Consider the following 15,075-nt stretch of genomic DNA (forward strand, 5'->3'; position numbering starts at 1 on the left):
AAAGATCTCCCAACACTTCCTGGGTGGGATGGAAGGGAAAGAAACTCTCAGGCTCAAACTTTGCTGTCTCTCTAGGGGGGAATCTACACGTCGTACTGAAGGCGCTTGCATGCGCCTCCAGTACGCCCCCAAAACGATGGTGTAGATTCCTGCCTACCTGCTCAGAAGAGACGGAGGAGGAGGAGCTCCACAATTCAAGAAGGACGCAGACAAGCTGGAGCGTGTTCAGAAGAGGGCAACCAGGATGATCAGAGGTCTGGAAACAAAGCCCTATGAAGAGAGACTGAAAGAACTGGGCATGTTTAGCCTGGAGAAGAGAAGATGGAGGGGAGACATGAGAGCACTCTTCAAATACTTAAAAGGTTGTCACACAGAGGAGGGCCAGGATCTCTTCTCGATCCTCCCAGAGTGCAGGACACGGAATAACGGGCTCAAGTTAAAGGAAGCCAGATTCCGGCTGGACATCAGGAAAAACTTCCTGACTGTTAGAGCAGTGCGACAATGGAATCAGCTACCTAGGGAGGTTGTGGGCTCTCCCACACTAGAGGCCTTCAAGAGGCAGCTGGACAAGCATCTGTCAGGGATGCTTTAGGGTGGATTCCTGCATTGAGCAGGGGGTTGGACTCGATGGCCTTGTGGGCCCCTTCCAACTCTGCTATTCTATGATTCTATGATTCTATGAGGCTGGGGAATCCGGCTGCGTCCTTGCCGCCACCCGCCTCCTCGCCGGCCTCCTGCTGCCGGGGTAAGAGCGACCTGGGTTGGAGAGCTCGGCTTCCGGGTTGCTCTTACCCCGGCAGCAGGAGGCCGGTGGGGAGGCAGCGGCGGCGGCAGCAAGGACGCGGCCGGATTCCCCAGCCGCCGCCACCTCCTCCGTCTCTTCTGGGCAGGTAGGCAGGAATCTACACCATCGTTTTGGGGGCATACTGGAGGCTCATGCAAGCGCCTTCAGTACAATGTGTAGATTCCCTCTAGGAGGCAAAGGATTTTTAAATACTGATAGCTTATTGATGCCGGGAATCCTTTTACTGGAAATGCAAGAACCAGACACGTTCTGCCTGCAAATGATGTGCTCTATCAGTGAGCTGGCCTTCCTAAAACAAGGGGCGTTACCCAGGGCATTGTAGCAATGTCCTGCAGGACCACCTATCTCAGCTTAGGACATTTTACTGGACATTGCCTGTGCATTATTTTCAAACTTGTCTGCAATGCCATGTGAGCTAGAAACTTGTTTTTCATTTTTTTAAAAAAGAAGAGCTAGAATAATTTAAAATGCAGAATTCTGTCGTTACAGGGTAAAACAGACTACACAAAGCACGTTTTATTCCGTACAAAGAACTTGTATGAAAGAATTGAATAGAGGCAGAACACAAGGCAGTGTTCTGGTGTACGTGTGTGAGAGAGATTGTGTGTGTGTGTGTAGTTAATAATGCAAGGAAGGGAACTCTGGAATATTTCTGCCCACCCCAAAAATCAAGTGCGACTTTGTATATTTAAGACAAAGTCCTGTTTGGCGGATTTGACAGATGGCAAGAGGCTTTCAAAAAGAGGCTTGCATATTTCAGGTTTCCTGAGTGAACATACTGCTTGCTAATATGACAGGTTACAAACATCAGAAGATTTTGCTGTTAATTAGCCATTTGACAAATACCACATCCCAGCATCTCACTCAAAGACATTTTTGAAGCACTTGGGTGACATCTGGTGGCCGTACAAAGTTTCTCTCCTCCTTTGTCATACCACATTTCTCTTTTTAAAAGGGGCATCTCAGATCCAACAGTTCAAGAACAGCGATGTGGAGTAAGCAAGGTCCCGTTACTTTCTGACCCCCCAGTTCAGATGGGAGGTTTGGAGTGAATCAATGAAAGCCAGCATATAAGACCCTGTAGTAGACTTGGCTACCAGGAAGAGGTCAAAGGTCCCATTCCATGAAGCAGATCGGTGGGAGGTTCGAGACAGATAAAAGGAAATGCTTCTTCACACAGTGTGTAGTCTAACTATTCATTACTACAAGGTGTAGTGGTGGCCACCAATTTGGATGGCTTCAAAAGGGGCTTGGATAAATTCCTGGAGGAGGCTATCAGTGGCTACTCGTCCTGATAGCTTAGCGATACCTCCAGAGGCAGTAAGCCTGTATACACCAGTTGCTGGGGAACATGGGTGGGAGGGTGCTGTTGCACGGTGTCCTGCTTGTGGATCCCTGATCCCATTTTGCTGCCTGAAGCAAAGGACAAGATGGGTCCCGTACATAGATACATTTTTCCCGGTACAGAAAGTGGCTGAACTGGAATTTGAATCTTACTTCTAAGATGAGAAGCTCCCTCCTCTGCATCACTCCTGGCATCTGCTTATTCTGGTGTGAGTCCTGACTGCCCACTCAGATAAATGCTGCAATGCAGCAGCAGTGCCAGCATTCATCACGTGAGCGCAGCAGCCCATGCACATCTGCACGGTGGCAATGCCTGCTGGAGTAGGCAGACTTGGCTGGCTGCCTCTCTGCCTGCTTGGCCAGCCAGCAGCCTATTTGCAATGCAAAAAAGCAGATTAGACCAGACAGACAGCCCTGGCCTGCAAGAAGCACGCCGTGCTCTTACCAGGGCAGCTGCTTGGGGGAACGGGAAGGGCCAGAAGGTGTGGGAAGCGACTGGTCTGCCCGATCTCACTGCCTAATAGTAGAGCCGGCCCTGCCTCATCCTTTACAGAGGTGTTCCCAAGTTTACTTCAGAACCTTCCACATTTTAAATAAGCTAGAGCAGGGGTGACAAACGTCTAGATGCTCAAATCTACCTTACTCTCCCACTGGTGGTCTGGGGCCTACTAGTGTGTTTTGTCACACATCTTAAAAACTGAAGAGCTGTGCTAGATCACACCCAAGGTCTGTCTAGTCCAGCTTTCTGTTCCCAAAAGCAGTCAACCAGATACCTGAGGGAAGCCCACAAGCAGGATATGAGGGCAACAGCCCCTCCTGCCCATGTTCCCCAGCAGCTGATATTCAGCTGCATACTTCCTCCAAACCTGGAAGTGGCATATAGCCATCATGACTAGTAGCCAAGGATAACCTTATCCTGGTAAAGCCATCTCAATTGATGACCAATGCATCAGTACATCTTGTAGAAGTGAATTCCATAATTTGACTATGCACTGTGTGAAGACATATTTCTTTTCATTTCACACCCATCAGCTTCACGGGATGACCCGGGGCCAGATCCACGAGGAAGGCCACAAGCAGGACATGAATGCAACAGCATCCTCTCATTCATGTTCTTCCGCAACTGCTGGAGGCAATATATAGCCATAACTAGTAGCCATTGAGAGCCCGGTAAGGGACCAAGGGGGAGGGGGGTCTTACCTGCCTCCATCCGCGGTCCGTCGGCTTCTTCAATTGAGCCCGCGGTTCAACCAGCAAGTGCGGCCTAGACTTCCTGGTTGAACCACGGGCTCAATTGAAGAAGCCGAGGGACCGCGGACGGAGGCAGGTAAGGGAGAGGAGGGGGGTTTTACCGGGCCCTGCCACTGTCGCCGCATGGGCGACAGCGGCAGGGCCCGGTAAACCCCACTTACCTTTCCGGCGGAGCTCTGGATCGAGGCGAAGGATCCGCCTTCACCTCGATCCTCTTCGCCACACTCCGCTGGCCCCCCAATCCTCTTCGCCTCTGCCTTAAGGGGAGGCGAAGCACTTCGCTCCGCTTCTAATTCGCCGGTCCGATTAGAAGCAGAACACATCCCTAGGTAAGACCATGTGCATGTCTATCTCACACATAACGTCTCACAGGGAGGGGTACATTTTCCTTAACCTTGAAACTATGTCATTTTTACACTCCACCTACAGGGAGGAGAGACATAGTTGTGTTGCAGGATGGATATGGATCACAGCTCACCTGTCAGCCATTCTTGAAAGTAAGCAGACTTGATTTTAACGGAGTTGCTACTACTACTTGAGATACTCTGTAAACCCGCTACATCTAAATATATAGGGTGACCAACTGCCAGGATTTCCCCGGATTGATCCTGGATTTTGTTCTATCCTGGAATGTCAGGGGGGATTTTCTGTAATTTTCTATAATGTCCTGGAATTTTGCACTTTCCCCTTTAAGACCACCGTTAGCATGGTGGCAGGGGGGATGTTATGCTTTCCAGAGACGTGTCATCCCCCCCACACACACACTGCTCCATTCAGGGTCTTAAAGGGGAAAGTGTGTCATTCTCAGACATTATAGAAAAGCCCCCAATTGGAGCAGTGCGGGGTGGGTGGGAATGACACTTTCTCACAGGGCTGTGGAGTCGGCACATAAAACCTCCAACTCCTTTATTCATGGCGACTCCGACTCCTTTAATTATATAGTGATATAGGAAATAAACTTCCTATATATTTCCTACTTCGACTGCAATCACACAACTTTTTAGAACCCTAACCTGTTAAAGCCCTGGTCTAAAGGCTATAGCTAAGACATTCTGGGTTTTTAAATTTTATTTATTAAAGAAGCCCAAAAATTAAAACAATGAGGTTATATTTTCTAAAATCCAAATAAAAATCTCCTTTACTGTGTTATGTGATATGCTCTCATTAGACCTGTGTACAACTTGCACACGTTCTAATGAGACTCTCTCTCTCTCTCTCTCTCTCACACACACACACACACTTGTAAGGAATCTTTAGACATTGGTCATAGAGCGTCTGTGGCTAAGTAAGGTGATTCTTATGTAAATGAATTGCTTGACCTAGCCTTGTGATTGCTCTCAGCCCTATTCCTGTGTTTTTTTCTTCATCTCTGTTGAAGATGGAGGGGTGAAGACATCTTGACTGTTGGCTGCCTCAAAATGGAGTCTGTACTGCTCACTCACAGGAGAGCTACTTCGTAACAACTGTATTTTATTCAGTTAAAAGTGAAAGTTTGTTTTTGTGCTTCCTTTCCTTCCTCCCCACTCCCTCCCTCAAACACCCCCCAAAAACTCTTTCTTCCCCCACAAACAACCCAGCGGGGCCCAGCGCTTACCGCGACCAGCCAACATTAACAAACTCCTTGTGCTTGGAACTCACATGCTTGGAGCACCTGAGTCATGGTGACTCATCTGAGCCTACCTGTGAAGGAGGAGCGGCATCCTGGAAAAGGTGGCACATTGATCCGTCTTTTTCTCTGCTGCTGCCGATCTGCTGAGGGGGGTCTGAATTTCTCTGGCCAGCTGGACTGTGAATCTGGGATTTTTGTCCAACTAGCTAAAATATTTTGGAATTGGCTGGAATCCAGGACAATCTTGGTTTTCATGGACATATCACAACTCTATATACAATTTAAATTTATTAGGAGTTGGAGTTGGTACATTTTTACCGACTCCGACTCCAGTCACCCAAGAATTGCTTCCGACTCCCGACTCCACAGCCCTGCTTTCCCATCCTCTGCTCCAATCAGGCCCTTTATGGACCCAACTGGAGTGGAGGAGGGGAAAGCCTGCTTTCCAGGGCCTCCAGAAAGCTCATCATCCCCCCAACCTGGCACACTAATGGCGGCTGCTATTAGCGTGGCAGGGGAGAATGAAACGCTTTCTGGGAACCTTCCCCCCACTGGGTGTCCTCTTTTTTGATTTCCCAAATATGGCCATCCTAAAATATATATCAATAGAATGGTGGCTGTTATGAAATAGCCCATTAGAGGGCAAGGAAGAAAAAATCGACCAAGATCAAATGATGTTTCAATGAATACGTAGACTTGTAAGCCTGCTGCTTTTCCATTCCAAATGCCATTTGATTCCATCACCACCACCTCCACAAAACGGATAAGATCTCTATGCCCCCTCATAGATGGAAGCAAACTCTCAAATTATTTGGACAGCTTGACTTGAAGAAACAGATCCAATTTTTAATGTTATTTTCCCTTCCAGGTCTTGCCAATCTTCAGTTTTATATGCAAAACTGTGTTTGCATTTGTCTTAACCCTTCTTTTTAAAGAAAAACTAAAAAAAAAAAAAAAAAAAAAAACCTTTCCAGGGGTTTAAACAGCAAGATTGCAAACCACCATACATACTGAAAATTCAAAACAACTGGCAAATACATTTGTTCTATTAAAAAAAAAATCACAGGTCAGAGGCGCAATTTGTGTGTTACATACTGCAGGCCTACAGATCTTGTATGGCAGCTTGCCCAGATCTGCAAAAGACTCAAGGCGGCTGGTGGAGGTGGGGTGGACTACTTAAATACCTAGCATACTACATTGCTGGTGGAACATATTCAGCATGGCCCACGAGTTGTACAGGCCCTACACAACTGGCTAGAAAACAAATACAGCTCTTCCCATTTCAGCCATGCTAGTCCAACCTTCTGGAATAGCAGTTATGTGTTGTGCTATTATTATTCATATTAATATTATTTATTACATTTCTATACTGGCCCATCGCCAAAGTTCTCTGGGCAGTTTACATCAGATTAAAACCATTAAAAACAATATACAAAATTTAAAAACACAAAATCATGCAACATACACAGAAACATATATTTAAAAACAGCTATACACAGCTTTATAAACTACTATAAAAACAGATCCAGGATCAATGAAGTTCATCCCATATTGCTAAATGCCTGGGAAAAGAGAAAAGTTTTAACCGGGTGCTGAAAAGATAGCAATGTTGGCACCAGGCAGGCCTCATTGGGGAGATCATTCCATAATTGGGGGGCCACCACAGAGAAGGCCCTCTCCCTTGTTGCCGTCTTGTGGGACTCCCTCAGAGTAGGCACCTGGAGAAGGACCTTAGATGTTGAATTCAGTGTATGGGTAGGTGTATGTCAGGAAAGGCGTTCCATCGGGTATTTTAATTGTTTTTAATTTATGATTTGCTATGTTGTGTTTTAAGTAAGTTTTTGATTTGGTTAGTTGCCTTGAGCACCATTTTTTTGGGTGGCTGTGGGTAGAAAGGCTGGATATCAGTTAAATCAAATTGTATTAAATGTGTCACCTCGGAAGGATAGCATGGATCATGCCGTTACAGGTAGAAAAAGGTAACCAGGAGCATCTTAGCTGTTAAAGGTCACTGACAGAAGTATTGAGTTGCCTATTCTTTTCTTGCCTACCTCCAATACATTTCAAGGGCTGGCATCAAAGGCAGTATGGTTGGACAACTCCGGAGTGTCCTGACAAGAGCCTCCTAGCCTTATTCCTCTTCAACATCACAACACGCTTGTTCGCCTGCCTCTTCCTCTGGCGCAGACAAGGGTGACGGGAGGAAACTGAAACAGCGGATCCGTTGCCAGGGCTTCTATGAGACAGTCACCCCACCGACGACAGGACACACGAGATTGAAAGAAGGGCGCCAGCTTCGTTTCACAGAATTTGGGAGGTCAGAAGTTAATGGCAACAGTTTGCTCTGCAAATGATGGGAGCCAACCTTTTTGAGCAATTGCAGAGGTGCCGTCTGGGGAATTCTAAAACTCTTCAGCCAACTTATCGAAACTCATCCATGATTTCCCCTGTGTGCGGCTGTCTAAATTGCTCCGACTGATGAAAAGGAGGTAAGCAAAGTGCTGCGAGTAAACAAGGTACCCTGACCCACTGGAAAAGATTGACCAGATGGCTGTTTCGGCAACGTGTTAAAAGGATACGGCAGAGCAAAGTCCCCAGCTCAAACTTCAAGAAGCCTCCATGGCCTATAGACAGAGCTGTGTGGCTGGCACTACTCTCTGCAAGCACAGAATGCGACACTATGGGGTTTTAAAATCAGGTTTCTAGACCTCATGAGTACAATGTGCTGAGAAGTATGCAAGCAATACCTGAGTGAAATCCCAGACATTAGCAAGGCAGCCAAATAAATTTAAGTGGTCCAGAGAGCGAGTGCTTCAATTCTTGATTTGCATAATTTATATCATTATGTACTATCTAGCTGATTATGACTACCCAAATCATAAAACTACAGTTCAAGAGCACGGCCAATAGCCCTAAACAAATGTGTATTTGTCTGGGACAACTTGGAGACTGACTGATGCCTTCTGGCATAATTCATTTTTCTGACCATGTCTACTTCCAGAAGCAAGCAAATCATGCTGTCCCATTGCAGAGACAACAGCAGAATTACCTGTTTTCAAGGTGAGTCCTGGAGAAACACAGGGAAGTGGGGTCCTCTGTTGGTTGACAATTCTTTATTCTTACTAGGGTGACCATATGGAAAGGAGGACAGGGGCCCTGTATCTTTCACAGTTGTATAGAAAGGGGAATTTCAACAGGTGTCATTTGTATGCATGCAGCACTTGGTGAAATTCCCTCTTCATCACAACAGTTAAAGCTGCTGGGACTATACTAGGGTGATGAGATACAAAAGAGGACAGGGCTCCTGCAGCTTTATCTGTTGTCATAAAAAGGGAATTTCACCAGGTGCTGCATGCCTACAAATGGCACCTGCTAAAATCCCCTTTTCTATACAACTGTTAAAAATACAGGAGCCCTGTCCTCCTTTCCATATGGTCTCCCTAATAAAACTTGTGCGGGACAGATGCAAGAGTATGACACATCTGCCTCTAATTTTAGATTGGGGTAGAGGGGAGAGAGAAAATGCCTCGGCCCTCAAGAGTTTGTGAAACATTACTGTTACCAAGCCTTCCCCCATCCAGATGTATTGGACTGCAATTCCCATAATTCTCAGCCAGCATGGCCATTGTTAATGTAGTCACATAAGAATATAGCTTTTCTTGATATAGAATTTGGACTGCCTGAGAGAATAATTTTGTTTCATTTTTAAAGCAGTGTGATGTTGAGGGTAGCATTCTGGGCTTGAGTTGGGAAGACCTGAGTTCAAATCCATACAAAGACATAAAGCTCACTTTATGCCATTTTTGCCAAGTCCAACTATCCTCAGATGTTTGTTGTGAGGGGTGGGGGACTACATACCATTTGTACCCAACCCTTACCTTCCTGGAGGAAGGGTGTGATAAAATTGCTTTTTCAAAATAGTAGCCAGCTTACCATTATTTTTCGAGTTTCCCAAACATGCACAGACAATTTATTGCTGAATTTCAAAGGAAACCGCAAGATTGTTTATCAAGAAAAACCGAGAGTTCTGCTCCAACCTCAGGGGATTCTCCCCCCCACACACACAAACTACATGGACTGTAGCAACACAAATTCAGCCGATGACATTCAAGGCCAAGATTCTTCTAGACCGTTGCTTACAAAACCCATTAATCTTCAGCACAATCAAATGCAACTCGTCTTTTACTGCTGATCACCATTATACATAAAGAGCAATTATTGTTCCTGGCAAGGGCTTGAGTTGGCTCTTTATGATTTTGTATTTTAATCATCTGGTTTTTTAGCGCTCACCCTCTGTAAAAAGTATTTAACAAGTGCACACAATTTCCCCTCCAAGACAGGTTTGTTAAAAAATGAACGCAATAAAGGCAAGCATGTTAGTAGTCCAAGGCCTGTATGATGAATTGCTGCAAGACTGTGCCGTCAAGAAACCTTTCCTATTTTGCCAGAGGTGTGCAAGCTTTATGTATTTAAATAGCATTTTCAGCAGGTAGCAAAAAAAGCTAGTGAAACAAGACAGAGATTACTATGGGCTTGTAAAGGATTTTTGTGCACAATTCTCTAATAGAATTGGGTGTGTTCCCAGCACTTTGTATATTGTCAGCAATTACAAAATGCTGAGAAACAATGCAACCCTGTACTTGTCTACTCGGAAGTAGGGAGTTCAGTGGGGATTATTCCCTGGTAAACGGGCATAAGATTGCAGCCTAAATTCTATCGTTTTTCACTGAAGCCAAAGTAGAGATGTGATAGCAACAACAATAGTATGTTTGCGTTGCGTAGAAATAGTGTAGCCATCTTGAATACAGAAGAACTATCTGTCCTGGTTGGCAGAATAAGCAATGCATCAAACGAAGCTATGCAAAGACTGTTATACAATTAGAGAGTCCATTGTTCCAACCAATCCCTGACTCCCCTTATGAAAAGGGAATTCAGGAGTTCCAAACAACATATGCAGGAATTTCTTGAAACTCAAGTTGTGATGAAACGAATTCCCTGCAGGAAAACAAATCTAATACCACTGCTCTAGGCCAGCCTTCGCCAACCTGGATCCTTCTGGCTGTCTTTGATCTCAACTCCCATCATCCCTGAGCACTGGCCAAGCTGGCTAGGCCTGATGGGAGTTCAGACCAAAACACCTGGAGGGACCCAGGTTGGGGAAGCTGGCTCTCGATGCTGCCACGATACAGGATAAATCACTCTCCTTCAGACTTCTAACAGCAGCCGTCTCCAAAACAATTTTCTGTGAAAGTTCAGTCTGGAGGTTTCACAATCAAGATGACTACAGTTGTGTCAGGTAGTGCTAAGTGGAACGGTGGAATTTGGTGGCTAAGGCAGGGTCCCACAAATCCAACTTTCATTTAACACAAAAATATTGGTCCTAAGTTACTAGACATAAAAGTTTTATTCCCCACCACATCTCTCTCTCTCTCTCTCTCTCTCTCTCTCTCACACACACACACACACACACACACACACACACACACACACACACACACACACTAGGTACTTCAGCTGCCAACCCCTGTCCCTTCTCCAAGGCCATAACTCTCAGCCCCATCTTTCCTAGAAGGTCTGAACAGAAGATCACACATTCTGTAAGTATGCAAAGTAACTTTATCCACATTTGCAAGGTTTATTCTAGGCTCACACAATTTCCCCTAGAAGAAGTGGTGAAACTGGTTCTAAGCCTGGACACAAGCAGACTGCACAACTATATGGATGCACAGACTGTGCATCTAAGGTTCCCTGCAAGACAGACGCCCAGGAAACAAAAAAACATGTTGCAGATAAGAGTTGTCCTCTTGACCCTGTCACCGACACTGTCAACACACAAGCACAAGGGCAATGAAAGAGCGGGGGGAAGAAGCAGAGGGGCACAGTGGCCCCAGACGTGGCCTTCAAATCACCCTGAGAACAGGACCAAAAACAGTTTCCAGAGCAAGCCTGTGAGCAACACCACCAAATCCAATGAGCATCTCCATATTTTATTAGCACTAAAGTCTCTTGTACAAGGAATTGCTTTTGAATTGTAGGAAGAGGGTGATCTAGTAGCTGTCTAATAGAAGACTTTTCTTCTTTTTTTAATTGCAATGACCAACTTGAATGGCTATCTGCAAACTAAGCATATAGGGCAGTTTCCGACACATCCTTCTTCCAAATTTAATGGGAATTGTGAACAAAAGAGCAGGGAGTCGGAATAGTCCAATTTTTAGAAAAAGGGGGCTTCTAGTTGCTCTCGTTATGGCATTGAGTTTCTTTGTACATTCAAAGCATTATTGCATCAGAAAAATGGATCATGCACGTTTTATGTTTTCAGACAAAAAGAGTTTAACCTGTATTATTCTTGTCATTTCTAGCTACGTTTCAAAGGTGCACCAATTCTACAGCTTTATACTTCTCTCTTTTAGTCGCATGCTTGGCCTATGCACATGCGTTAGATAATAAATATTAAATACAGGAAAGAACATTAGAATGAAAGGGGGGAAAAACAACTGACATCAGGAATATTTTGTGGCAGGTCCGCCGGATAAGGAGCATGTCAGAAAAAAGTTTGAGGTAATTACGTTGGCCACACCGCTCCACCAAGACTTGCTTGAAATTCACGGAAGTTTTTCAGAAAATTCAAGTACACAAATACCAGCTGGGGCTCTTCAAAAATGCCAAAAGCAGTAGCTTTTTTTTTTTCCTTTTCCTTTTTTTATTAGTCTATTAGCCGGCATTCACAGAGCTCCTTGTAAATCCTTTTTCGCACTCTAGGCATGTCTTCCTGGGAGAACTGAAAAGGCTGGTCTAAGGCGAGGCACTTGCAGTACTATGGGAAAAGATTGACAGGAGAAGTCTTAGGAATTAGGATCAAAAATGATAACAAGCAGATGATAGAAAGGGGAGGAAAGTCGGCTTGAAGCTGCATCCTTACCTGGAGCACAAAAACTCCACAGTCACTGTCATTTTTCTGTTGTGGAATGCACTAGAAAGAATTAAACAGAATGCAGTTTAACACAGGCATCAACATTAGATCCCCGTTTGAAACACTTCTCCGAACGCACACAAGGAGATCTTTCGTTCCTCGTTTCTGCATCACCAACCCACACTTAGCTCAAGGATTACTGTGGTTCACAGAAGGAACACTGGGGAAGAACCACGAAAGAGCCACTTTCTGACTTGCCAGGGGATAGGACATAGCTCAGCCTTCTCCAACAGCTGTGTGGTGAACTGTGAGGAGCCCAATTCTGGTGGGAAACAAGGTACGTGCTCTCCCACCTGGCTTATTTCCCAGAATTCTGGCAGAATGGCCTACCCTCTGAACTTGCCTGCCTGTGCTCTAAGGCCTTAGTCAGCTGCTGCCAGACACAGCAGGAAATACTCTGATGGACAGTCAGGTAGGGCTGTTGGAAAAATCCATCGGGGATGGAGCTCAATAAACGTCCATTGATCCGGAGCCCTGGACTTCGGTCCATTTTTATCCTGAAGAGCCTGACAGGTTGGGCAAGTTCGTGTTTTTCTGTACTTTCTAATTCACGCAAATTACAGCCAAATTTGGGCAAATTTGCATAATTTGCACAAACTACAGCTGCGAATCTTTATTTGCACAAATTATGGCTGGATCAACTGAGTTATGGGGGAAAGCCACGGCTCGGTCAGCAAACAGAAACTGAGCCGGGCACCCTTGGAACTCCCATCAAGCCAAAAGCAGGACGGCGTTCCAAGCGACGGGCATCCCTGCAGCCAGGAAAAAAATCTCACTTGGTATAACTATTTTAACTGGCTTAGATTTTATGTCTATGTTTTATTTCAGGGGTGTGCAGAAAATAAGTCTCCAGATGTTTTGGACTTCAACTCCCAACATTCCTGGTCATTGGCCATGCTGGCAGGGGCTTCTGGAAGCTGAACTCCAAATCATCCAGAGATCTACCTTCTGACCACCACTGTTTTGTTTTATACTTCATGGCTGTAACTCCTATTTGTGAACAGTCTAGATGACACGTTGATGGGCAGTCTAAAGGTTCTGTAAATGTTAGAATAAATAAATAAAATACGAGGCCTAGTTCTCTGAGCACATGACAAGAGTTGAAATTCAAATCAGTTCCCAATATCCTCCTCCTCATCTTGCTTCCAGCACAATCTGGCAATAGTCAGAAAGGGTCCCCAATAGCTGCCAAGCAACTGGCCGCATGCTTTTCTGCACCATCTGCTACCCCAAATCTCGCTACTCAATTCCCATCTAGAACCAGCCAAGAGGAATGGTCCTAGGGACAACGTGGGGAGTGAGAGCAGCCAAAACTTTGCCACTTCTTTAAAATGGGAGATGTGGTTTTGTTCTTGTGTCGGCAGAGGAATTCTGTGGTGATGGCGGCAGTGGCAGCAGTAGCGGCTGCAGATTCAGGGCCTAAGGGTGACGTACTCATCCACCTCCAAACTAGAGATCCAGGGCTCATCTACACCAAGCAGGATATTCCACTACGAAAGTGGTATATAAAAGGCAGGAGCCACACTACTGCTTTATAGCGGTATTGAAGTGCACTGCAAGACCTACACTACTGCTTTATAGTGCTATTGAAGTGCACTGACAATTGTTGGGGCCCATGACATCCACACCAAGCAGGATATAACACTATGAAAGCGGTATATGGTCTGTGTCAACGGGCCCCAACATTTGTCAGTGCACTTCAATACCGCTATAAAGCAGTAGTGTGGCTCCTGCCTTTTATATACTGCTTCCACACCGCTTTCATAGTGCAATATCCTGCTTGGTGTAGATGAACCCCCAGTCGCCATTTCAATGGGAACACATTTTAAATTTCACTTGGAAAGGGGAGAGGCTGGAAAAGGTTTAACAAGAGACAGGCTGCAATAGTATTCAGTGGCTCATTTTAAAGAAAACTGTTCCTCTGAAGTCATCAGAGCCGAAAATGGGCAGGGCAGACTGGGCCGAGTCACAGCGCATACAGCAAGGGCTCTGTACTCAAGAGGAGCTCAGATCCTTGAGTGAATGAGGCCAAGTAATTTAACACAAATACATATTTTATAACAGAACACAAATTACATCTCCCAACCCAATACGAAATTTTTAATGACCTCGGCAGGATAGTTTCTTCTCAATTATTTTAAGTAAATATTTGAACATCGCTATCTGCTTTGCACAGGAACAATTTATTTTGCGCCCACACAGAAGTGTATGTACACACGCGAGCCAAAACGTGCCAGCCCAGAAAAGCATTTGTTTCTAGGCTTCATTCTATAGAATACAGATTGCTACAGCTCATCTCCTTAATGGAGTCAGAAAGCTATAAAGGCATTCTGTGGAAGGATTACAGATACGTCCATATGACTGACTGCACATACCTACGATAGCAATTTATTAACCAAAAGGAAAGGGGGGACCCCCTGGAGGACATTTTTACTCATCTGTTCAATGGGACCCCACCTAGGTAAGTGAATTTGGGGGCAATAAATACATAAGCCAAAGGCCTGTCCAGTCTGGCATCCAGTTTCCACAAGGGCCAACCAGATGCGTAGAGAAAGCCGACAACTAGGACACGAGGAGCTCCCACTTGTGTCCCCCCACAACTGGTACTGGGAGACATATTGCCACCTATAGGGCACATCATATATAGTCACCATAACTAGTAGCCATCGTTAGCCTTACCCTCCATGAATGTGTCTAATCCCCTTTGAAAGCCATCCAAGCTGGTGGTCATCACTTTCGCTTATGGTAGTGAACTTCATAATATAACTATGCACTATGTGAAGTAGTACTTAGAATCATAGAATAGTAGAGTTGGAAAGGCCCATAAGGCCATCGAGTCCAACCCCTGCTCAGTGCAGGAATCCACCTTAAAGTATGCCTGAAAGACGGCTGTCCATATGCTTCTTGAATGCCTCTAGTGTGGGAGAGCCCACAACCTCCCTAGGTAACTGGTTCCATTGTCATACTGCTCTAACAGTCAGGAAGTTTTTCCTGATGTCCAGCCGGAATCTGGCTTCCTGTAACTTGAGCCCACTATTCCATGACCTGCACTCTGGGATGATTGAGAAGAGATCCTGGCCCTCCTTTATACTTCCC

At 45.4% G+C, this 15,075-nt stretch overlaps 1 protein-coding gene across 3 annotated transcripts in view; it reads right to left on the reverse strand.

The window, feature by feature from the left end:
* Nucleotides 1-10,980: 10,980 nt before the first annotated feature.
* SENP5 (SUMO specific peptidase 5) overlaps nt 10,981-15,075 on the reverse strand; it is a 47,902-nt gene continuing 43,807 nt past the window's right edge. For all 3 annotated transcript variants that reach the window (XM_063131883.1, XM_063131884.1, XM_063131885.1), the window contains exons 9-10: nt 11,929-11,979; nt 10,981-11,823 (exon numbers count right to left, since the gene is read on the reverse strand). In XM_063131883.1, coding sequence (XP_062987953.1) covers nt 11,713-11,823; nt 11,929-11,979 — 162 coding nt within the window. In that variant the 3' untranslated portion in view covers nt 10,981-11,712. The remainder of the gene's footprint in view (nt 11,824-11,928; nt 11,980-15,075) is intronic.

This window comes from Elgaria multicarinata, chromosome 8, assembly GCF_023053635.1.
Source record: "Elgaria multicarinata webbii isolate HBS135686 ecotype San Diego chromosome 8, rElgMul1.1.pri, whole genome shotgun sequence".
NCBI lineage: Eukaryota > Metazoa > Chordata > Lepidosauria > Squamata > Anguidae > Elgaria > Elgaria multicarinata.